Source organism: Leptopilina boulardi, unplaced genomic scaffold, assembly GCF_019393585.1.
Source record: "Leptopilina boulardi isolate dan_hultmark-lab unplaced genomic scaffold, ZJU_Lbou_2.1 LbouV2_248, whole genome shotgun sequence".
Lineage (NCBI taxonomy): Eukaryota > Metazoa > Arthropoda > Insecta > Hymenoptera > Figitidae > Leptopilina > Leptopilina boulardi.
In genome coordinates, this window is record NW_026137805.1 from 2,450,957 (window position 1) to 2,477,249 (window position 26,293).

Sequence of the window (26,293 nt, forward strand, 5' to 3'; positions counted from 1 at the left end):
CGCAAAACACGAGCCTCTTTTCTTTTCTCTCAAACGCACGAGGTTTAAAATGTAAATTATGATCATGTATAATTATGAATAATTTCCACTTTATATTAGAACACGAAATCCATTATTATTATTAAATAATTTAAATATACACAGATCCAAGATATATAAAAGATTACATTGTATATAATAATATGAACGCACTGTTTTTCTTTCCGCTCTGCACTTGAACTATAAAAATTTCTCTTGTAACAATTCTTTATAATTTTTTTTCTGCACGTTTCAATATCTTCATTAAAACATGTATAAACAATTAAATAATTTTTTTTCAATTAATTTTTTCGGTACAGTCGTCATTATTATTAATAACCTCTTAGAAAATTATTATTTTATTTTTATTTTACTTTTTTATTTTATTTAAAAAATTTTGTTTTATATCAATTTATATAAAATAATATTTTTTATATTTATTTATAATATACTTTCGAATCGATAGAAAAAGCATTCTCACGCAATAAGATGAGCACGTGTATAAACATTCAAGAATTGATACACTCTGTCTGTTACAGATAAGTGTATATGGCTCCTCCTATAACAATATACAATAGTTACAGCAAATGCTTTATCGATTTCTCTCTCGAGCTAGTTTTGCGATTTTTAATATTCGCATTCTTTCCACAATATATTATATTTATAAATATATACAGGGTGGCCAATAAAATATATTCGACAAATTTAAAACTAAAAGTAATCTAAAATTTTCAAAATTTTTTATATTTTTCTATTCCTTAATGTCTAAGGTAAATGCCTCAAATATTTTTTTTTTCAAATTCAAAAATGAAATTTTTTCACTTATTTCTGAATTACCGACAGGAGAAATAGTTTATCTATCCGTACCACTGTCGGTAAATTAGTTTTCTATTTAGATATATATTATTCAAGTAAATAGAAATTCGTCTTGATAAAAATTTGGTTAAATATAGATGTTCAGTTAAATAAAAATTGTGTTAAATGGTAATTTAGTTAAATAAAAATTTGGTTTGTCAAAATAAAAATTAGGTTAAACAGTTCTTAATAAAAATTGAGTGAAATAATAGTTTGGCTAAATAAAAATTGTGTTAAATAGAAATCCGGCTAAATAAAAATTATCTTAACCAAAAATTCGGGTTCCATAAAAATTGTGTTAAAAAGAAATTTAGCTAAATAAAAGTAAACTAAATAGAAGTTCGCCATAATAAAAAGTGGACTACATAAAAATTCGGCTAAATAAAATATAAGTTAACTAGTAATTCAAATTCAATAAATATTGGTTTTAATATAAATTGCGCTAAATGGAAATTCAGCTCAATAAAGTATGTTAAATAAAAATCCCATCTAATAAATATTGATTGAATGAAAAATTGTACCAAATTCTAAAAATTTTATCTATGCGAAAAATGTAATTTAATAATTAGTTTTCATATTTTTTATTTCTGAAAAAAAAATTGAGAAAAAATAAAAAACTAGGGCAGTAATTATTTTCCTCCTCATTATCGATGATTCGTCACATTGCGCGCAGCTATATAGAATAAAAATGGATGTGAAAAATATAGAACAAAAAAAAAATAATTTCTTTTTTGTCATCACCTTCTGATAATCGATGTTCCTTGTTGAATTTGAACCTAATCGTGTAATTGTACATGGAATTTTGCTTCTTGTTAAAATTCTCGTTTCTCTCTCGTCACTAGTTTGTTGTCTACTTTCGCTTTCAATAATGCGGCGCTCCTTCTGGGCCACGTCCTCATCCTCCTCATGAAAATCATCCCGTTCATCTCGACCCTCAACTTGCATCATTTGTCGTAGACGATTTTTCACAATTTTTCTAATTTTCGTATTGTCCCTATTGTGACCTTGTAAAGTGGACAAATTATGTTCCAAACGTGGCAAAGGAATAAATGTGGTTGTTGCACCTTGACGAGAATCATGTACCATACGTCGTCCATCTGTCTTCTCACCAGGCATTTTTTTTTCTTTCTCGTCGCTTTTTTTTTCTTCTTCTTTTTCTTTTGAAGATTTCACGAAAAATTTATACCGATTTTTTTATTGTGTTCCCTCTTTATCCCGAGACAAAATGTTCTTCAAAAAAAAAAATTTATCCCGATCGCGAACAAATTGCCCGGATCCCGGGAATCAAATTACAATAACATCTCAGCATCCAATGATGATGATGATGATGGTGAAGGGGGGGGGGGGATTTGTTTCGATATCGTTTCAAGAGGATTGCTCGTTATTGAGCCTTGCGATAGATTCAAGTTACGAGAGAGTATTGTCGTCTGGAACATATATCCGGGTTACGCGCAGACTCCAAACCAAAGATTTTCAAAATGTCTCTCTTACTCTCATTATCTCTTTCTCTCTTGTCCCAATGTGAGTGCGACATTTCACGCCGATCATCTTTTTTTTTATTTTGTTTTTTTACTGCGCAAAATTGCCAGCAAATTTTCCAAAAGGGTCCTTGACATTCGTCATACTGTTAACTGATATTTTGCAAGAAAAAAAGAAATGAAAACACAAGAATAAAAATTTTCATTTAATAGGAGTAATGTAGAATTTTTATAATACAATTGTAATACAATTTTTGTTCGAAATTTTCATTAACTGAGATTTATTAATTAAAATCTTATATTAGGGAAAATTTTTATTAGGTCGAATCTTAAACAAAATATCCGACTATTATGCCGAACTTTTTGTAAAACTGAAATTTTAATTTCACTGATTTTAAATGTGATGGAATTTATATTTAACTGAATTATATTTAACTAAAACAGTTTCTACTAATTTTCAATTTATATTTTCACTTGATGGAATTTTTCAATTGCAGGATTTTTTAAATAAACAAAATAATATATATTTAACCAAATATCCATTTTAAACAATTTATTATTAAGCCACAATTTTATTTAACAGAATTTTTATTTAGCCAAAGTTTTAGAAGATTGTTTATTAAAGTTAAATTTTTATTTAATCGAATTCATATATATTTTAATGAAATTGCACAAGTAATATCAAATCATCCATTGAGTTTACAATCTATGTATCTATCGGTAAGGAAGATTGGAGAAAATTAAAATTTTTTACTTAATAATAAATTTTTGCATACAGTAAATTAATTTTTTTTTTATTAAATTTTCATTTCTTATTCTATCTGATAAAAAATAATATTAAGCGTGAAATGTTAATAAAAATTAGTAGAAATTTTTGAATATTACGTTCTCAATTTTCTACTTTGCCGACAGGTTTATAAAATAATAGAAAAATTCAGGGAAAAATGTAACTTTTCAAAATTCTGCCAAATGGAACTTAGATTAATTACAAAAGCAGAATAATAATTAAGTTAAATTGAAAAAATCCGCTCAATAAAACTTCATTAAATAAAAATTCAGTTCATAAAAAAAAATTTTTTAGCAAAAAACATTCGGCTAAATAGAAAATTCTATTATAAATTAACATTTCTTTTGAAATATTAAAGTACTGTTAATTTTTTTCCCTTGTATTTAAATAAATAAATAAACAAATAAACGAATTTCTTCAAAGAAGATTTTTTTCAAAGTCATCATTGTCTCAATTTACTTTATATGTCTTTCTAATTATAAGGAAGCTGAACCCATTTTGGAAATGGATCCTTCAAAAATTGATAGACTATATAATTTTTGTTTTGAAGGTCTTGCCTCTCACCTCTTTTGTGATTGCACGTGTGAGTGTGTGTGTGTGTATATTAAAAAAAGGTAGAAGTCGCGTGTGGGAGCTTAAGAGAACCTTGGTGGCCAATCGGAAGTAACGTTCATGAATGATGAACCAAAACGCTTGTGTTTAGAACGTGCCGGAATTATACATATATATATTATTTATATATACATACATACTGAGAGATAACGCATTCAACGCATTTATCGTGACGTTCGCGATTCAACTAAACTGCGGCATGGGTTAGGGGATAGAACAGCTGGACTCGTTCAAGCTGCAAGTATTATAACATCAGTGCCGGAGTTCAGACACACAAGACCTTGCAACAATCTTATCAAAATCTTCCGTTTTTGCACTTCCACATCTATTATTTATTTTTACATTTATTATTATTATCGTAATTATTAAAATAGTAAATGGTACTATTAGTATTGTAAATTGTACCATCAGTATTGTAAATAGTAAAATTCACAGTGTAAATGGTACGTACCATTTGTATTGAAAATTTTACTATATAAGTATTGTAAGTAGTACAATAAAATTTTTAATAGTACCATTTGTACTATAAACAGTACAATTTGCTTTGTAAATATTACTATTAGTATTGTAAATGGTACCATTTCGATTATAAATGGTACCACTTGTATTGTAAATAATACAATTGACATTGCAAATGGTACCATTTGTATTGTAAATATTACTGTAAGTATTGTAAATTGTATCAGTAGTATTGTAAATATTATTGAAAGTATTGTAAATGGTACCATCCGTATTATAAATGCTATCATTGTATAAATTATAAATAACACATTCGAGGACGTTGACTTTTTAACTTTTTACGATCTACAGATTATATATTATTATTTGAATTTATATAGCCATATCTCTCGATTAAAAAAATTAAATTAAAAAACAATATAGGACGGTTGATTACAAATTTAATCACCGCGCAGATTCAATATGAATATTGAGAAGAATTTAAAAATGGATATATCGAAATATATAATGCTATATCTTCTTTATATTTTTCGTGTACATGCAATATAAGGAAATACCATAATCTCATAGTATTGTGTGGGATGTAATTGTCAGTTGAAGGCTTAACAAGATAAAAGGAAAGTTTAATTTTAAATATCAACTAATATGTATACAGCTAAATGAGAATAATTTGATTACTAAATTAAAGTCCAGATAAATATCGATCGACTCTCAATTAGTTGTAAATTTAAAAATTTTCCTCCAGGTAGATGTTTTATTTTTTCTATACTAAATGACATCATCTTTTAATTGGACGAAATATTAAGAGAAAATAATGCTTTCTTTGAAAAGCATTTTATAATGTTTGTTAATCATCAATTTCCGTTGACTTCTTTTGAACTGTCATTATAATTGCATAATTAGCTGATTAGTCGATGGATTGATACGTTCCTGAGAACGATCTGTGAGTCACGAAGAATCCCTTTCTCTTTCTGTCATCCCCATATCTGTATCGTTACGTCTTTTTCTAAACTCATCTCTTTCTATTCAAGCCAGACGTTCTCTTTCACCCTCCCCCCTACTTCTTTCTCTTTTTCTCTACCATCCTCCCTTTTTTTAAATCTTCAGTCACTTTTCCCTTCGTCTTTCACTTTTCGAAAAGAAAAAAAAGAATATCACAGTTTTGATTGTAACATATAGCTTCATTCATTGTTAGTTTCAATCAATGTAATATGGTTAAATTTTTGGTACACGAATCGGTAAAAAAAACTGATTTACCGACAATGGTAAATAAACAAAATTTTAAATATCGGTAAAACAGAAATCTAACTAAAAATTTAATTAACTTTGAAAAAAAATTTAAGAGGCATTTAGCTAAAACACTAAATGAAATAGAACAATAGAAATATTTTTAAAAATATTGCCTATAGTTTGTGAGATTTAGTCATAGTTACAAGAATTCTTCTTGCTGTACATTTCGAACCTCATTGTATTGTTATTGTGCATCTCTCAATTTCCTTCTACAACTCGATCATTCATTAAACTTACGCCAATGTTAGTTTCAATAAAGACAATAAAAGTCATTGCTTTTTATTCACTTTTTTTGGGCCATTCCCCCAATTTTATAATAAAAGAAACGGAATTCTCTGAAGCGGACAAAAAACAGAGAGTGCAATTATTTGAGTGAATATAACGATGCAATTGATGTATCAAAGAATTGAACAAATTTCTATATTAGCTTCGGAAATATAAAAAAAATTAAATACCTAAATAACAAGTTTACAAAAAAGGTTTTAATGAAAGTTTTTTTATAACTTCGTAGTTTTAGACGTTAGGAAGAAAAAAATATGAATGACAAAACTCAAGAAATGATCTTAATTGTCTATCAGCTCCACCTACTTAGAAAATAGTAAATCTTTTACCGACCGCTGGTAATTCAGAAATCTACCTAATTTTTTTTGTCGAATTCGAAAAAAAGTAACTGTGGCATTGATATTATACCTTAAATAGAAGAATAACACAAAAATCTTAAATATACAACTTATACAGTCTTTGAAAATTAGTTAAAAAAATCACTATGTAAATTTTTCGTATTTTCGAATATAACACAATTCTTTAAAGTAAGACATTGTGGTATTAAAAAAATACTATAAAATAAACAGTATGAAAAACCATGACTATATATTCAATTGTCGACAGTAAATTTTCAACGGGGAAAATGTGTTCTGATCAATATATAAAAGCCGAAGGCCACCCTTCTTGTGATGACGATATCAATCCCCTATATACATGCGAGAGTTTACCTCGAATATTACCGTCCCTTTTTCTTTCTCCTCATATCCCTCTCTGAATGCGCTCACGAGAGTGAATATTATACATGAAGGTATATGAGAAAGGAGAAAGAGAGAGAACAAGTGTTACGCACATGCGATATATGAAAGCCGCATGCACACGCGGTGCACTTTGCAATGTCAGCGAACTTACGAACCATAAATCCCCTGACCTTGATCGTCAAATGTATTTATATAGTCTCAGTATATTGAGAAGATTAAAAGAAAGGAACTTCACTTAAAAATCCTTTCAATGCCGAACGCTGATCGAAAGGGGAAGGGATTGTCTAAGATTTATTTGCGGGCAATTCTTCATAAAGAAACAATTTTCATGTTATATCATTTCATTTAAGGTGATTCAACATCTTTACATAACCTCAAACTAAAAATTGGTTTTAACAAATAAAACTATTTTAATAAATTTTGAAAAATCCAGTTGTACAGTTCCAAAAATTCTTTCAAAATTTGATGAAATAAATTTCAATTATAGTTTTATTTGTTCCCGTGCAGAAATTCGTCAACCTGGCCCTGACCTGGTTGAAACAGGGAACCCGACCGAGGCCAAACCAGGCCCTAGTCGGGCCCCGGTTTTAATCGATGTTAATCGGGCTGAAATAGGGCTTTTTCCGTGGTCTCGATCGGGTTGCCTGTTTCATGCGAATTTGGAGCTTCCTGACGTGGGCCACGCCAGGGCCCTTTCAAAATTTCTGCTCAGGTTATTAAAAATAATTTTTAGTTTGAGGTTATGTCAATGGGTTGAACCTCCTTAATCATCAATTTAAATTGCAAGTTTCACTTTATTATTATTTTTAGGTCATTGAACAGTATATAATACGGGTGTGGTTTTCTTTTTTTGCAATTTTATATGTTTATTTAGATTTTGAAGGAAAAAGAAAACACAGTATAATTCACATAGTATATATGTTGTAATCGCATTTAACGGTAAATGATTCTAATGCAAAATTATGCACAAGTGGGCGATCGTTGTCCGCAAAGTGGGTGACGATTCAGCATACTCATTAAAAAAAAGAGAGAAAAAACTCATTTCTTAATCGTATATATTGTATACTTTTGCCAACAAACTGAAAACAATTATTATTTCCGAATTTGCAAATATGTAAACGAAAGTGAAATGTTAGTTTCTCTAAATTTTACTTTCTCGAGTCCTTTTCTCAATTTATTATTATTTTATCTAACTGAGAGAAATGCTAGAAAATTGGTTTACAGTCCGTAACGATAATTATATTTTCGTTTAAATTCAACAGCAATAATTAAATGAACTATGTAATTTACTTCCGCTTTTTCACAAGTTCAAAATCAACTTTCTTTTCAATCGATTAATTTCATATTTATGTTAATTTATACAATTTCAGTATTATTTCGGAAAAAAAAGTTCTTTTTTTAAACTATATTTTACCTATTATTATTTTGAAATAAAAATTCAAAGTAATAAATTTTTTTTCAATTAAAAAATTCTTAAATTTGAAAAAAAAATTTAATTGAATGGTAATAAAAAACAATGTTTCTTTTTCTATGTATAGTATAAAAAAATCCTCACGCATTAAAAGCTTAATTTAAATAAGTATAACTTGTAATTTTTTTAGCTTTTAGGGGCAATGCACCGAGTTGATCGATGTATGTATACACTTCAAGTTGTTATAAAATATTAAGCATTCGAGATAAAACGTGCTTTTAGATTAAAAAAAAAGAAAATTATACACTTTTTCTTACATTAAAAAAAGTAATTCCACTTAAATAATAAATAAAGAAAAAAAATAAATAACATTATATTATATAAAATATTAAAATTATTTTAAATTCATTTATATTTAAAAATAAACAAAATATATAAATAAATTTCTTTTTATACAAAAATTTTAGTGTATTTTTTGTTAACTTACCTCACGATAGGAGTTTTGATTTTGATTACACCAGGCATTCAATTTCGTCGACAATTCCTCAGTTAGAACATCGTTTGTCGTTGCCAAATCCGGATTGAGACGAGGTTGAAAACTAAAAAGGAAAAGTAATTAAAACCGTTAAAAAAAACAAGGAAAAGAAAAAAATTGTAAATTTGATTTTAAAAATTAATTAAAATAAAAGCCTCTTAAATAATATAGAAGAAATTTCAAAATTTACCTTCTATCGCAAAAAGTAACTGTTTCTGGTCCAATTCGATGATTTTGATCGCAATGTCGAAGAACACTTTCGGAAACTAATTTTCCTGAAACAGAAAAACAATCGTTCGTACAATTTTATAATCAAAATTATTAATCTTCAATTAGTGGTAACTTCAATTAAACAATTTAATTAATAAATCAAGAAATACAATAAAACTACAATAAAAATAAATAAAAAAAAATAAAATTCACAAAAAAGTCGTAAAAAATAGAAATGCTGCTATATTTAAATTTAGTTTCATATTGAAAATAAAAGACAAAAAAAAATGATAATAACTCATATATACTTCTGGGGACTCGTAAAACTGAAATGTGCGGCTTTTAAGCCTAGAAACATTTTGACCAGAGTTTATCAAAGCATTAGCAGAAAGCTTCCAACTGCTTTTATATATTCATAAAGCGAAAGATGAAATGACTGCTTCTCGAATAGACATATATGTGCAGCAAAAGAGTATATAAGTTAAAAACGGGATCATGTGAATGATTGCGTTGAAACACACAAGTCGACAACAACAATAATAACAACAACAAAAAAAAAAAAAGATGAGTTCTACTTTTACCCTTTTCTCGCCTGTTCTTCACCGGGTGATTCAAAATGTCTCTCCATTTCTTTTTATTTTCCCTGTTTCTTTTCTCAACATTCTTTTTCCTCTGACACGCAAAACGAAATTTTAAGCAGCCAAAAAACATTTTCCAATTTTTCCTACAGATTTAATTTTTTACCGATTCAATCATTTTTTTTTTGATTCATAATTTATTTATTACTATTAATTAAAATAATTATTATATTTTTTAAAAAATAATCTTCTGTTTTTTAATAATAATAATAATAATAATAATAATAATAATTATTATTATTATTATTATTAATTAAACTAATTAATTAAATTATTATTTTTATTATAGTTAAAAAATTACAACAATGTTTATTTATTAAAGTTACCACTGTGGTTTTAACACTAATTAGTTAAAATACTGTACATTTAAACAAATTAAACTACTTTGAAAAATTTAATTTTTGCTGTAAATACTACATTTTGTCTACAAATAGTTGAAAAGAAATTAAAAACTATATTTAAAAATATTTTCTAATTTTTGCAATAAAAATTATAATTTTGCAAATAAGCTTTTAAATATATATAAAACTTACTGAGAAATTCCATATCATTTCTTACTGATGATAATAAATTCAAATTTCAACATTTTCTTTTATCTATAAACTTTTTATTAAAACAAAAAGAATTTCTATTTTCTATTTCTTTAGACTAATATTTCTCACTCAATCACGATCGAAAATTTAGGACTCGTCTCATATCAATCGCAAATTTTACATTAAAGGACTTGAAAAATTTTTTTATTATTTAAAAAAAAGTCCATTTTGCCGAGAAAACCTGTAAATATTGAAGGTTCAGATTTAACTGACATTTTGTTGACATTCTTTTGTTTCTTTTTTTTGAAATTACTGTTTTTTTATTAGAAATAAAAATTTAAAAAAATTTATAATATTAATACAAACACTTTAATTAATTATAAAACCCCATTTGGTTAAAATTTAAAAAAAAATGAAACTACACGATCAATATAACGCTTAAGAACTTTGCAATTACATTTTCCAATTTTCCTTGCGAAATCTCATGTCTAGTGCACGTCTTCACGTCAATCGTTCTCTTCAACACATTACATGAATGCGCGCAAAGACACGAGACGTCCTTTTTGGCTTGATTTAACTATCGTCGTGTGTTTCGGACAAGCGAAGGGAGTCTAAGTCTGTCGCTATATACGCAAGAGAGAGGGAGAGAGAGAGATAGAGAAACACAAGATTTGGTTTTTTGGAACTATGCCACCATGGTGCCAAATCCAAGTGTAGAATAAGGCACAAAAGAGCATATATAAATAAAGGGGTTAATCTCGAAAAAAAACAAGAGGAAACTTTCACGATATATAGCAGATATACTCGCTGATTTATGTAAACAGAAATTGACTCCATTACTTATTGCATCATTGACAACGAAACATGGGATTACACTCAGCTATAAATTTGTGTAATACTATTTGAAATTTATTAATTTCAAAATCTACATATATTTTAAGGTTCATAATAATTAACTCGATAAAATAAAGCTAAGTTCTAAAAACAAAATACAAATCTAGCAGGGTTCTAGTAGGAACTAGCAGGTAACTAATAGGTACTAATAGGAACCTATTAGGGACCAGTAGGTAGCTAGTAGGCATCTAGAAGGACCTAGTAGGTAACAAATAGGGACTAGTAGGCAACAAGTTGGTACTAGTAGGGAACTAGTATGGCTTTGTTTGGAGCAGCAGTTTTTGAGCTTTAATTTTTTTTTTTTTTTACTTTAATTAAGTCCTAGGGCTTAATTAAAGTCCGATTTTTGGGAAGTTTACGATATTTTGATATTTGAGCCGTCGGAAAGTAAAAGGGCGCATAAAATTTGTACGGCCGTACAAATTTTATGTGTCCTTTTACTTTTCGGCGGCTCATTTAAGAGATTTTTTCTCTGTTATATAACCAAAGTCTTAACCCTGAAAAAAGAAACAAAAAATGTATTGCGCTTTCTTTGATTGGACGAATAGATTTTGTGCTAGACTCAAATAAAGTTCGGATTTTTGGAAAAATGTTCGATTCTTTCTATTTGAAAGATTACTGATTATTGTTACAATTAGTTAATGATAATTTAGAGTAAACAAGTGCAACCAAATTAAAGTACATGTATATAACTTTGAGATTCGTTTGAAAATTGTATAAATTGGCATCTTGCATCGTTCTGAATTTGTGGCGCGAGACGAGAATATATTCTTCCGCGGAACGAAATCTCGCGGAGAATGCACTCTTTGCAATTGAGAGAATGGGGTCGCATATGTAACATCTTTAAATGATCATTATTAGCTACGCTCACAATTGTACGAAAAATGAGAAAATAACAAGATTGTTTTCAATATCTATATTAGGTGTCGTTTGCTCAAAAAAAATTTTTAATCGACAAACTTGAATTTTTTTTATAAAATATTTTAATAATCTATTATAATTCTTTTAAGAATGAATATTGAACACATAATGCTCCAAAAATTAATACATCAAAGTATAATTATTATGTTTCCTATTCTTAATACGAGAACGAACGGAAGGACAAGGGTGTCAATTTCCTAACAGATCGAGTATCGAATCCGTTGTGGTTCGTAGACTAGCAAGTATCTATAGCTATTCGATGTCCAGCGAAAGAGAGAAAGATGAGGAGCCTTAAAGAATTTCCTTCGGTATAATATTGTATATATGATCAATCTCGCTTCCATATTGCTTTCACAAACAGTTAAATAAAATTAGCAGCTTTCAATTATAACCGCGCTCATTTTATTTCCGCTCACTTCGAGAATTCACTGACCACAAAAAGCGTTTGGATTTTGTTCATAATTAGTCTTTAACAGATCGTTTACTCTCTAAAACTGGAATTTCAACTTTTGAATAAAATGAGGGGAGAAAAGCCAACAAACAAAAAGTACCGATATATATAGAAAATGATCATTTGCGCTTGGAATTTCTTTTTCTTTTTTTTTTGTTAGTACTCACCTTTCTCGTAATGATTCTGAATGAGGGAAAGATTGTGATTCAAGTCCGTTGGATCGACATTTTCGAACAGGTCGGAGGAAAGTTGCCGACGCAGAAGAATAGTTTCATGAGTGAGCTCTCGAACCTGAACGAGGAGTTCTTCGTAGCTCGATACTGGGAGAGTCATTGCTGATGAATTTCCAATCGTTATTATCCTCCCCTCGGTCTCTGATTTTTTCTCGACACTCCATTCGACTTCAGTTCTGAAAATAAAATAGAATTTAAAAAAAATGAGAATGGTAAATTCACAATATTTTTACAATTAAAAAAAAAACAATGTTTACAAATCTGAAGTTATCGATTTTAAAAATTTTTAACTACGGGTACCAATATGTCGAGAGATTTTTTTTTAATTCATCGGTTGAGCTTAATACTTATTACTCGAAGGTTTTTGGGGATACTGAACATGAATCTAAAGTCAGATTTTAAATTCAAAATGGCGGAAAAAAAAAATTAAAATTCTTTTAAATCGATTACATTTTGCTACTTAGGGGGTTTTCGGGGTCGCTGAATACAAAAAATATTAAGTCGAATTTTAAAAATTCAAAATAGCTGATCTAAAAATGTTCTATGTATTACTTTTTTCATTTAAGTTAAAAAATTTTTTTTTCTATTTTAATCATATATGTATACGTCAAACTAAATATAAAAATCTAATATTTCATCTCCAGTCAATTGGATTTTTCGAGAAAAAAAAACTAATTTCACTTTTTACACGGGAAAGTCAATATTTATTGGTTATATACGATGGAGAAAAAGGATTTATATTATCAAGGCGAAACAGTTGTGTGTACATTGGGATTGGTATTTTTATGGTAGTTGCATATAGTGTGTTTCTATGTGTATGTCGAGTTTCTTTAAAAGGACTTTGTTCACCCCTTCCTTGTACTTTTCCTGAACTTATCCGACCCAAGAGCACACGTACTGTCATGACACGTGAATTGCACACTCATACAACATAATATTGGGTTCTATATTGATTGTCACGCGTAGTTGTGTATACATATATTGTTGGTATGGTATAGTCGAGAAACATGTATAAGAGAATAGGTACTATAAAACCAAGACTGAAGGTGAGAGGTTCATTTCAAGAGAGCAACATCTTTTTTTTTTTTTGGTTTTTTATTGTAAAAAAAAAAACTTTTCAATATATACTTCACTTTTATATTCATTTCTTAATTAAATTGTCTTCACTTTTTTATGGGTTCACTAGAGAGAAAAAAATTGTCATTCGTTTTATTAGATAATTTTCTATAAAATTAGGGAAATTGTTTTTTACTTCCTAAAAAAAGATTTTGTTTTTTTTTTTTGCACGAAGGTGTCAAGACTTATTAACTTTTGTCGTATATGCCAAAGAAGGAGCGGCCTTGATAGGAATGTCGACCGGTTTTCATGTGTGCCATAAAAGTGAAGATCAAACATATTATCCTTCCGTCGTCAAAAAAAATGAGAAAAAAAATTTGTCCGTCTCATGGTGAACTTCCTAAAATCCCTTTTATAATGCAAAGATCCAAGAAAGGAAATGCTTGAGACGCAGTTTATTAAGAAACATTTTATATATAGCACGAAATATATAATTTGATTGATTCTTAGTCACAGATATGACATCAGAGATTAATAATAAAAACAAATAAATAATCAATTATTCAAAACAAATATTAATGAAAAATATTTAAATTTAAATAACTAAATAAATAAATAAAATCAAAATTCAAATAATGATTTTTACAATAAATTGAAAATTGATAGCTTCAATATAGAAGAAAATAATTTATAATACAATAGATAATAAAGATGAGACTAGTGAAAAATTGAAATTTCTAAAAATGTTGACTAAGATCTAAAAGAGAATGAAATTGAGAAGTATGAGAATATACGTGGTTTAAACAATAATGTTTAGGAAAGACTGTAATTACAAAAGATTTTCCTAACGTGCCTCAAGGAAGTTTGTTGAAGAAGCTAACAAATCATATACCGAATTAACTCACGACCTAGTTCTCTCCCCCACCCTTTTACTCTCTTTTTCTCTGTAATATTCATTTTTTATAAATAATACTATAATATAAAGATCAGCATTTATTAAGTATAGTGTTTTAAGATAATATAGAAAAAAGTGCTATTAGTATTGGGCTAGGTGGACAGGAGGGGGAGGAGGGAGGGCTAAAGGAAATGTCAATTAGAATCTTAATTAAAAATTTACAACTTTCAGAAATGAAACAAAAAAAACCGTTATTTTTATTATAATAATATAACGTTGCATTTGTTTTTCTATAAAATTCACGTTTTCTAATCGTGTTAAAAGCAATATTAAACTTAACGTGTTAAATGATCTAAACATGTTGTTACATAGTCGTAATAGTATTTCAATTACCCGAAATGTAACACGTTCACATATACAAATATAAAACTTATTTGCCTAATATATATATATGCATATACAAAACTGACTTTCACAGAAAAAACTTGGACTCATTTTTGTTGCAACTCATTTTCTTTTGGGTATCGAAATGAGTATGGGACAAACTTCATGTTATTCAAAATGATATTGGCTGGAATTTCAGATTTCTAAGTTGGCATCATAAGCAGAGTAATTTTGTATTTCAATTATTGTTTCTAATATTTCAACAACACCGGAAAGATTATTTTGACCAGTACGAATATTTAGAAGTTTTTAAATAAAAATTATTTATTATTATTTACGTAGATAATAATTAATTTCATAAGTTTTTAAATTTACCGCTATTATTTAAGTTGGTAGTACCGTTCCTGTTGTCAAAACACATGTTTTCATTTTTCTAACCTAAAAACATATTTCCTTTATTATTTTATTACGCGATTACAAGCAATTTTTAATCAAATATATTAAGTCTAGCGTGTTATTTACTTCTTTGTAATTATTATATTTCATGTTTTTGTGCAAAATTATTCGTTATTTCACAATATTTTTCCATTTTTCTTTTTCTCAAAATGAAACTTGCCTGTTTCATTTTGATACTTTTACCTTAGAACTCGAAATGAGACAACCAGTTTCATTTTTGTTGCGAATCAAATTGAGTATAGAATCTATACTCAATTTGAATTCAGGTTTTTTCTGTGTTGATAATAATCTTAACTCTAGAAGAATGAACATTGCTCAAAGTGCGAGCAGCAATGCGCGACTTTAGTCGATGACCGGAAATTGCAAAGTTGGCTGCACCAGGAAAGTTTTTTTTTTTAAATGACTGCATCCCGCTACACAAAACAGGAAATAAATTATGCTAATATATATTTAATCTTTTTTTAGTTTCCTTTAAAATATCGGAGACATAATAAAGATTTAATCATGTAAAAAAAATATTTCTTTATCGAGAAGTCAAAAAAAATGTCACTCTTTTCATTCTAATGTAATTTTTAAGTTATTGTAAAAATTAACAGATGTTTGTGACTCACACTGAAGAAAAGGATCCAAGAAACAAAAAAATTATAGATTATGTTTATGATAGTTTTAACTTGATTAAAAGTTCCGTATTTTATAATGAAACAAAAGCTACGCGTTTGTGTTTAGAAACTCGTTCATGTTGAAAATGAAACCTTACAAGTTCCTCCCGAGTAATAGGTTTATTGTAGGTATATATATACAAATCCTAAGAGACTAAATTTAAAAAAATATTCAATTTAAGTTTTAAAAAAATTATTTTCTTTTAGTACTAAACCCTAATTTTTAAGAGATAAATTATTATACCGTAAAAATGAAACATAAAATCAGTGTAAAAAATCTGCGAAAAAAACAAAACAGATGGCTAAAAAGAGAGGTAAAGATGTTTATTTAATTTCCAAAGAGGAAAAGGAGAGACGTTTTACGTCTTGATTAAAAAAGACTGTTTTGTACAAGAACACTTTAGGGTGAAAAAAAAAATCGATTGCTCTGACTTCCCCTTATATACGTGTGTTACAAAGCCAGACACCCCTTATGATTAATTTAAGAGAGAAACGTGCTCCAAGTGCTTGTACTTCGAATCTAAGGGGGAGACATACACACATTGGACTTTCATTCGAATTCTAATCTTGTATCTTTTTTTTCTTAAATAAATAAATAATTCTAAATAAATAAATAAACTTCTTTATAGAGAGCAATTGTATTTTAAATGAAAGACAAAAAAAACTACTAGAAACATAACCTCTCATTTTTTACATTTTAGGTCTCCTTCTTGTTCATCAAATATAATATCCGCGTAAAAAATTACAATAATAAGTAATAATAATCAATAATTCATTCAATAATAAATTCCAATTCACCAAAATAGATAAAAAGTATAAAAATAAAATATGCAATATATAATTTCCGGACAAGGACAAATTTAGAGAGAAGTCTCAAAATTATTTTAATATCAAATAATTGCGACACTTAATTATAAAATATAGACTTGAAATTTAAAAAAACTCAATTCTAATGCAATTAAATATTTAATAAATATCAATCTGCGCTAAATTATATAAAAGTTTTTAAATATCATTCGTTACCAAGGCAACTCGATTATAATTAAAAATCAATTTTCAGCTTTTAAAATAAAATTCGGTTATATATGAGGCGATAAATTTTGAGATGAAAAATAAAGATCTAAGTATGACAAAATTATATTCACAGGCAATAAAATTTGAAAAACAAAAAAAAATTTCAGCCACGTTTAAAACGTTTCTATACATATATATATTTAACGTGAAATTAGATTTTATCTAAAACCAAAGTATATAGATTAAAAAGTTTATAACAATGAAGTGCAGTTAAGTCATTGCACACAAAGAAAATTTCACGTTGAATATAATGCATAACCGTACATTTCATGTCGCATAATTTTACGAGGTTTCGTGTGTAAACTCTCAGTTGTTGTGACACTTTATACCCAGTCAAGAAAGAGTGCACACGTCGAGACACACACCAAAGCCAAGGAGTTCAATTTAAAGAACTCTTCGCTCTTCCATATTTTCTTTTCCTCATATCTTTTCTCTACCCTCTTCAACCTTCAATTTCTTTTTCTTTTTATGCCAAAAACTACGAAATGTTTTCCTTCTTAAATTTAAAGTAACTTTCAAAAGTATATAACTTTCCCGCAATAAAGTTTTGAAGAGAGTGAGAGAGAGAAAAAAAACTTTTAAAAAGATTTGCACAAAAATTAGATGTCAAAATTTCGTCAAAGTACCATGATTTTTTTTTTTAATGATTCTTCAAAATGGGGTAAAAGAATTTTTCATAAAAATTATTAGTTAAAAAAATTTATTTAACTAATAATTTTTATGAAAAATTTATTAGATTTAATTGAAATTGTTTTGTAAAAATATAATTCAAAAGACGCTAATATTTTTTTTTTCTATTTTTTGCAAGAGAGAAAGGATATTTCGTTAAAATTTCCATAGCCAAATTTGAATTTAAAGGAAAAAATTCCAATCATAAGTTAAGTTCTAGAGGCGGAGAGGGTCCTTTAGTATGGCGCACATGGAAAAATAAGGAAAAATATATACACCCTCGGAAATCCTCAGATTACACACGTTTCTCGATATGTAACACATGTATAGAAAAGAATAAGAAGAAGCTATTTGAACTATCGTTCGAGTATGGGGAAATTCTTGTTTTATCGAAATACATGAAGCTTTTTTTTGAAGGGGTGTTTCACCCTATACAGAATATTCAATGCAGATGAAAGAGAGGGACATACATATATATGGTAATCCCCCCCCCCATCAGATTTCGCATCATCGTCGAAAAAAAGAGAGAGAGAAAGAGAGACAGACGCTAGAGAAATTCTCTCCTCGTCAATGTCTTGTGCAGGTTCTTTCATGAAATCACTCTGCGTGACCGTCATGGGCCGGCTTTGCCAGCTCGTAATTTTAAACTTATGTATCTCTTGAATAGATCAACGATCCTGAGTTCCTAGATGCTATTTCACACAAAAATCGTTCAATTTTTTCTCATGAAAATTTAGACCCTTTTTGCTGTCTGTCCGTCCGTTTGTCATAGGGGGAAAGAGTGAGGAGTTTGGTACAAATTTTAAAAAGAATTTTAAAAATTTTGTTTCTAAATGAAAGTTTAGATATTTACTTATTGTTATAAACAAATTAGTGCTGAGTGTTGTAGTTTACTTTCAGTATTGCAAATATTATTTCCAGTATAGTAAATATTTACTTTCAGTGTGATAAATATTGTCATTTATTAAATTGAACTAAATAAAAAGAAGAAAAAAATTCTTTTGATTTGTAACAAGGGGTTTAGTTTTAAATTGCAAAATATTTATTAGTTAAAAATAAATTTCGACTAACCTTGTATTATTACAATGCCAGTGAAAAAAATAAGAATCCTTGTATGTTAAAAAAATATTTGCACTATTTTTTTTTTTTTGGAGTTCACAAGCACTAAGTTACGAGACACTGGATTCACGAAGAAGAGGACTCGGAGAAAATGTTTGGACTTTTTCTTTTTTCTTTTAACTAAATGGTTTGACTGGTGCCATGTGGCCACTTGGATCAACTTAGCTGTACTGTGTGCAGTACAAAAGCAAGCTTTCCCGCCGTGACGAGGGACCGTCCGCGTTTTCCCCTACTCTTGAAATTATTTCCTCCTTCTCCTCCCACCATCACCTCTTCACCTTCTGCACAACCCCAAGTACTTAGGTACTCGCAGTAGTGCATTCTACGTGATACCACGCGACCAAAAGCCACCCCTGTTTTCCACCCCCTACTTCTTTCTCAATCCCTCTTTACCCCTACAAAGGCCATCGCGGGGCAACTCTTGTCACTTGTGCTTTGTCAAGAACAGACTCTACATTAAGGGCGCAGACTACTTGCAGTGCACTTTTTGTCTTCTTTAGTACGCACTTGTCATCAGACGGACTTTTGTTTCTTAAAATAATTATTATCAATTAGACGATATTTTCCGAATCCTAAAATTAGTAAATTGGAGTGTTTAGTAATTGATTGTAAATGCTTGATAAAATTTTTTAAAGAAAAAGCATCCTTCGACCTCAATTTAGTAACTAATAACAGACTGACAACATTTTCACCTACTTCAGAGCCAAAAACCAGACTATACTTTTCTGAACTGTTGAACCCTAATCTGACTTCAGAATTAACCCATCACGTTAGGTTTTCGAGATATTCTAATCTAAAAATGCAAAAAGATAATTTTTGGCCATATTTCAGGTCATGTAACATCACAGTAAAAAGAAAATCTTATTTTAAGATGAGTCTTAAAATCAGCGCTAGTAGTTGTAATGGAAATTATTGCATTTGCGTAAATTCAGCAAAGCTGCCTTAAAAATGTTGCTTCTTAAAATAAGACCTCTTTTCTGTCTTAAAATAAGACTTTCTTTTTACAGTGTATCAAGAGATAATTTTTTTTCCAAAAGTTCGTTACAGTATCTGAAAGTATTCTTCCCTTTTAAAATGCATTTTGAAATTTTTAAAAAATTTTATTTGGCTCTGAGTTTCTCTGTTTGGTCAATGTTTCAATATTCGTAAACTGAATAGTATCAGCTAATTCTTCAAAAATTCAAATAACGGTAATTCCGAGGAATTTAATTTTTATTCAAAAAGAAATATAAAATTTATTAAACTCTATTATTTGTATCTACATATACAAAATTGTTTTCTCAACATTATAAAAAATGAAAACAATTTAAATTATTATTAATTTTAATTAGACGTTCAAATAATAGAATTTAATAAATTTTGTATTTCTTTTTGAATAAAAATTAAATTACCCATTAATTTATACGAATTTATCAAAATATTTCAAAATTCCATTAAATGACAAATTGACACCTACTTATTGCACAATTGATATTAGTTATAAATTATTTCTCCAATTGTTACATTTTCTATATAAATTAACTCTTCTAACCTTTATTTATCTTTTAAAATACTTTTTTTTCTATATTTTCTCGATTTAATAAATATTTTTCAAAAAAACCGAAATTTAGCCAAAAGTTAACCGAAAGGTAACCCAGCCGGTTCAATTTTCAGAATATCCAATTTGACAGAGTAACATCCCTAACCTAAAAATTCTACTGTTTAATTTTCTCAATTTTTTTGGTAAACAAGCTTCGCGAAGTAATTTCCAGTTAAAAGTCTCTTAATTTGCATTATTACACTCATAGGAAAAAAATTAAATTTTTATAAAAATTTTTCTATTCAACCTGGGTGCAGCGTCTAATAATTACGCGCCTGCTAACTCTAAGTGGGGGTACTAAGTTCGGAACAGTTCGGAGCCAGCTCGGCAAGCGTGTTACAGATGGAATTACACACAATAGTTTCATCGTATTCCCTCTCACTGGTGGTATTCGCCAATAAAAATGACAACACAATGAAATAATTCTATTAAAAATAATCATCAAATTTATTCGGCGACATAATTTTTTTTCCATTATTTTCAATTTAGTTGATTGTTTTGCATTTAAATTGTACCAGTTTTATATACCATATAGTAATTTGAATATATTCTGATCCGAACGCACTTTGTGTGTGGCCTGACTATAAGAAAATTGCAATATGGCGGATTGCGAGGCAGAATTATTAATTAATTTGGTAAAATCAAAACGTGCGATTTATGATTCAACAATGATGGAACATGGAAGTCGTAGTCTATTGGAAAAATTATGGGAAGAAATTGCACAGGAAATGCATAAATCTGGTAAGAATTTAAAATATATTGAGGCGTATAACTAGATACAATTATTGTCCCAATGTTGCTGATTTGAATCTCGTTGTTGATTTATTTATCTGTCAAAATTCAATTTCGATTTTTGGGAAATAATTGTTTTTCTTCATGGAAACATTGAATCTATTTGAAACCGTGTGAAAAATAAAACCCACTTTTAAATGTTCGAAACATAACCTTAAATTTAAAAACCGGCTGTAAAAAAAGTATAAAAATTATTATTTAGTAATTTTTTGGAGATTATATTTTAAAAATTGATTTAAATAAAAAAACATATATATTTTTTTAGTTGCAGAATGCAAAGCAAAATGGGCATCTTTAAGAAATTCTTATGCTCGTGCATTACGCGATGGAAAAGCGCGAAATTCTAATTCAGGAACAGGACGAAAACGACGAAAATGGTATTTGGCTGATTCTATGGATTTTTTGTATAATTTTATGAATCAACATAAACCAAGTAGTACAAGTAATAATAGTAATACTGTTGAATATTGGGAAGAGAAAACAAATAGCCTCGATGAACATGAAGTAATTGATTATGAAAATGAGGAAGAAGTTGAGGATGAAGAATTGAGTACAGCAAAAATTGAATACGAGGATCCAACGTCAACGGGACAACAACAAATACAACAGCAAAGTCAACAACGTGCCACTAATTCAATATCGAAAATAATAAAACCCACTGTCATTAATGATGACGTTCTTGGGCCAATAATTGATCATCTTCTTACAGAAGTTAAATCAAGCGATAAAGATAATCCAGATTGGAGTTTTTTTAAAAGCCTTATGCCCGATGTCGCGAAACTCACTGCAAAAAGACGAAGAAAATTTAAAGAAATTGTCCTCACAAATCTCAATAAACTACTCGAGGAGGATGAAATTGAAAGTGATGAATTTGTTTCACAGAAAGAAATTTTTACATTAAAACATTACAAAGAGTAAATTAATTAATTAATAATTATTACTACTATTATTATTTTAATATAATTCATAAATAGTTTTTGTCAATTATTTGAAAATCGTTGAATTGTCAATATTAATCAATTAAAACATTATTATTTAAGTAATTAGTAATTGTTTAATTAATAATTTATATAATAATTGATTAATAATTTACAAATTCAATCATATAATTGACAATAATTCGTTATAGATAAACATTTCTATTAAATGTATTATATATTTCTCTTATGCAAGTTAAGCTTAGAATTTGTAACAAAAAAAATGTTTTTTTGACAAAGTATTTCAATTGAAAAAAAAGAAAGTATTTTTTATGTATTTAAAAATTTCTAACAAAAAAGTAGAACAAAACAATTTTCTAACATAAAATATTTTTTAATGTTTATTTAGCATAAAAAATATTCAAAAATATGTCGTAAAAGAAAATTCGAACTCTGTTAAAAAGTAAAATAAATGTATTTTGTCAAAAACTTTATAATAGGGGTAGGGTGGGGGTAAATGAAATCTGTGATTTATAATATAAAAAGAGAGAGAAAGAGAGAGTAAAAGCGATTAATATAAAAAGATATATGGTTTATTAAAAAAGTTCAAATAAAAACAAATTTTGCAAAAGTAAACATTTTCTTCTTTAATTCCTTCCATTTAATTGATTATTTTTTTAATAATTTAAATATATTATTTAATAACAAAAAAAAGTAAAAAAAAAAATTACAAATAACCGTTAAAGACTTCAAAAATTCCCGCGCTAAAAATCTAGCAGACGACACCGTGACATTAGACATTTGCTCAATGTTTGTATAGCAGAAAGAGATAATATCCGGCCACGTTATAAAAGTCTTTTTTTGAGCTGCGTGATATTTATGTTACACCGGGATTTTCCAGAGGAAATATTTTTTCAATAAAAAAAAAAATACGTGAATAAAATTTTACTCGCGACAACTTTAAATGTAATTTTAATTAATTTAAATAAACAATTGAACTTGTGAAAAAAATAAAATGGACTACTGGTCAGTGTGTTTTCTTTTTGTCTCATTTTTTGCCACGATATTACATGTCAATGGCATCGAGTTAACCTTCGAATTACCCGACAATGAAAAGCAATGCTTTTATCAAGATATTGAGAAAAATGTTTCATCTACACTAGAATTCCAGGTAAGTACATTAAAAATACAATTTTTCAATATTTGAGTAAATTTGTTTTATCTGTTTATCTTTTGTATTTAGAGAGAAAATGAATTATTTTTTTTCAACACTTCAAATGTCACTTTTTATGTGTCAAAAAAATTGAGATAACCTAAAATATTTTTTCTGTTTTAATTTCGAATAAAAAAAGGTATATAAAATTCTTCGAATCAAAAAAGAAATAGCGTATAATGAATTTGTAAATCAATTTAATTTTTTGGGCGGGTTTTCTTTTTGCCATATTTTGAATGAGAGAAAAAAGGTATTTTTTTTTTTAAACAATATTAACATTGCCACATCTACAAAAAAAAAGACAATTTTAATGGTTATTCGTTATCAACGATAATGAATTAGTGATAAAAGAAAGGAAAAATAAAAATTTTCCAAAGCAAATTAATTAATTTGTAAATAATATTTACCTTCATTTTTTTATTAATTAATTAATTATTTTTTATTCAATACGTAATAATTTTTTCCTCTTCAAACAAAAATTATTATTTTTAATTTTCAAAAGAAATTAAATTTTTTTGTCATTTAAAATTAAAAATAAAAGTCATTTAAAAAAAAATTATTGTTTTTTTTTGTATTTCTGTTTTTTGAAAAAATATTTGTCTTTTTTGCCTAACAGGTTGTAACTGGAGGTCAATATGATGTGGATGTGACGTTAGAAGCACCGAGTAGAGAAATCATTTATCGTCAAGTGAAATCACAATTTGATTCCTACACATTTACGCCATTAATGTCAGGTCCCTATAAAGCATGTTTTAGCAATGAATTTTCAACATTTTCACATAAAATTGTTTACATGGACTTTCAAGTTGGTGAGGAACAACCATTGCCTGGTGTTGGCGAACATGTAACTGTAATGACTCAGGTAATAATTTTTATTCAAAAATTTGTTGAAAAAAATCAGCTTTAAATTTAGTTCAATCCTTTTAAAACATTATTTTTTTGAATAACGAAATAAAATATAAATAATATTTTTAATAATAGTAATATTATTAATAATATAATAAAAAATAAAAAATAATATAATTGATTTCAGATGGAATCGGCGTCGCAAGAAATTCACAAGAGTTTGTCAACAATTCTCGATTTACAAACGCATCATCGTTTACGAGAAGCGCAAGGACGTAAAAGGGCAGAAGATTTAAATGAACGTGTTCTTTGGTGGTCTTTACAAGAGACTCTCGCAATTTTAATTATCAGTATTGGACAAGTGTATATATTGAAAAATTTCTTCACAGACAAAAAACCATATCAAACACTTTCTAAAATGTAATTTAAAACTAGGAAAAATATAATTTTTTTGAGGGTCATTTATTTTTCTTTTTTTTTTGAAATAATTTACCTCGCTATGAATTGTGTGTATTATATATGTATAATGAGAACTCCTTTCATTATTGAACCAAAAAAAAAGACTGGAGTTTTAATTATTTCAACAAAAAAAAAAAACAACTGCGTGTCATGTGTGTAACTTGAATATATTAATTAATTAATTAATTAATTTATAAGGAAAAAAAGTGTACAATTTTTTTTTGCGAGAGCAAATAGCGAGATAAAAAAAGGTGTAAAAAAATCATTTGAAATTTTATTTCCCGTTTGTACGTCAAGTTGTAATTTATATATTTGGGAGAATGAAGTATAAAAGAAATGATTTTTTTCTAAAAAATCTAAATTGCCTTTTTATATTGAGTGCGATTTGTAATATAATTAAAAATAGTTGTGTAAATTTGTGTCTTTTTATTTTTGCGAAACCTGTCTTGACTATAAAAGTTTATGTGTGCAAACTATTTTAAGTCGATTCTTCAAATTTTGATTTAGTAAAAATTTTCATAAAGAATTTAATGCACTAATTATCATTTATTAATAATAACAATAAAGGCAATAATATAATAAATAAATAAAAAACAATAAATTGTACTAATAATAATTTCGTGTGTACGGAAAACTTTTAGTTCGATTACTCCTCATAACCTCAAAATAAAATATTTTACCCCTAATTATATAAATTGTAAAATTAATAAAATTTATATAAAATACGTTTTTAAAAAATTTGAATTATTTTCTATTTTTAATAACAAAACTTTGGTAAATTGATAATGGAAAATATCACTGATAAATCGATGTTTTATTTATTAAAAAAAATTTGCTAATGTATACGAAAGCAGTAAAAAAAATTTACTAAAATAATTTTAAATATTTGTTACAAAAAATATCGATATAATTTTTAGAAAATTAGAAATGTTTTTTTAATATATCCCAAATTGTATTTAAACCCGTTTTTAAATTTGAGGTTATGCCAATAAATACGTAACATATTAAAAAATTTCATCAAAAAGACAACAAAAAACCGTTAGATTTCTTTTTTCAACAGAAACTATCCTATTATTGTAATAACTGTTAAATATATATAGGTAACGAAAATATAACCTTCAATATTGTCTTTTTCCATTTCTAAAAATTTTGTTTTTAATGAAAAACGACAAAAAGTTCAATTTTTCAAATTTATATATTGATTTAAAAGATTAATAACGTTTTTTTTAATCATTAACACGTGTTGACAATGTATCTTTTCTCGAATGTTTTTTTATTATACTAAATCATATTTTTATATTGACAAAAAAATTGTACTTACAATAATCGAAGAAAACTTGAAGATTCTTATTGTTTCCTTTGTAACACTTTTCACTTAGTTTATAAACAATAATCACACTACAATTTAATTGAAACTTACGAAGAATAAACAATTAATCTCAGGACATTAAAAAAACAAAAAAAGATTTAACGTTGTTGTTAGGGTATATGGGGAAATGCCTTCGATATATATCGAAATGCTATTATCGAGAGAAGAGAATTTCAACCAATCGAATTAAAACTTTCAAAAAGTGCAGACAACTTCAGAAAGTGTGAGATATTTTGCAAATGGGATTAAATATTATTATTTTATTATTAAATGTAAAATTGACTATAGAATAAAATGACTTTTGGTGTTATTTTTCAATAATAAATATTTTTACCTTACAATAAATTATATTTTCCCTATTTTTTAAAAGTTTTTAGAAAGTAAAATCGTGATTCGAGATATTACAAGAACCGGAAGTATATATACGTGGTTGTTCATTAGACAGGCGGGAAATTAGAA

At 27.4% G+C, this 26,293-nt stretch overlaps 3 protein-coding genes across 5 annotated transcripts in view; 2 read left to right on the forward strand and 1 right to left on the reverse strand.

The window, feature by feature from the left end:
* Positions 1–25,959, reverse strand: part of LOC127280566 (adenomatous polyposis coli protein-like) — a 40,385-nt gene extending 14,426 nt beyond the window's left edge. The window contains exons 1-4 of one of the 3 annotated variants that reach the window (XM_051303628.1): positions 25,787–25,959; positions 12,282–12,523; positions 8,658–8,742; positions 8,420–8,531 (exon numbers count right to left, since the gene is read on the reverse strand). In XM_051303628.1, coding sequence (XP_051159585.1) covers positions 8,420–8,531; positions 8,658–8,742; positions 12,282–12,447 — 363 coding nt within the window. In that variant the 5' untranslated portion in view covers positions 12,448–12,523; positions 25,787–25,959. Of the gene's footprint in view, positions 1–1,614; positions 2,505–3,702; positions 3,929–8,419; positions 8,532–8,657; positions 8,743–12,281; positions 12,524–18,611; positions 18,844–25,786 lie in introns of those variants that run through there. The other 2 variants (XM_051303629.1, XM_051303626.1) reach the window with 2 other exon arrangements.
* LOC127280572 (uncharacterized) lies at positions 20,548–22,568 on the forward strand. Its single transcript, XM_051303638.1, has 2 exons — positions 20,548–20,979; positions 21,296–22,568. The coding sequence occupies exons 1-2, from the start codon at positions 20,838–20,840 to the stop codon at positions 21,946–21,948; spliced, it is 795 nt and encodes a 264-aa protein (XP_051159595.1). The 5' UTR covers positions 20,548–20,837; the 3' UTR covers positions 21,949–22,568.
* Positions 22,770–24,880, forward strand: LOC127280573 (transmembrane emp24 domain-containing protein 7). The gene is made up of 3 exons (XM_051303639.1): positions 22,770–23,118; positions 23,777–24,022; positions 24,194–24,880. Exons 1-3 carry the CDS (start codon positions 22,963–22,965, stop codon positions 24,428–24,430), a joined length of 639 nt encoding a protein of 212 aa, XP_051159596.1. The 5' UTR covers positions 22,770–22,962; the 3' UTR covers positions 24,431–24,880.
* Positions 25,960–26,293: the final 334 nt, after the last annotated feature.

What these genes read in the sequence shown, in the direction of transcription:
- LOC127280573 (XM_051303639.1), top strand. Translation starts at nt 22,963, where the DNA reads ATGGACTACTGGTCAGTGTGTTTTCTTTTTGTCTCATTTTTTGCCACG. An exon ending in CATCTACACTAGAATTCCAG is followed by an intron (nt 23,119 to 23,776) that starts GTAAGTACATTA and finishes TTTGCCTAACAG; the next exon opens with GTTGTAACTGGAGGTCAATA. An exon ending in ATGTAACTGTAATGACTCAG is followed by an intron (nt 24,023 to 24,193) that starts GTAATAATTTTT and finishes AATTGATTTCAG; the next exon opens with ATGGAATCGGCGTCGCAAGA.
- LOC127280572 (XM_051303638.1), top strand. Translation starts at nt 20,838, where the DNA reads ATGGCGGATTGCGAGGCAGAATTATTAATTAATTTGGTAAAATCAAAA. An exon ending in ACAGGAAATGCATAAATCTG is followed by an intron (nt 20,980 to 21,295) that starts GTAAGAATTTAA and finishes ATATTTTTTTAG; the next exon opens with TTGCAGAATGCAAAGCAAAA.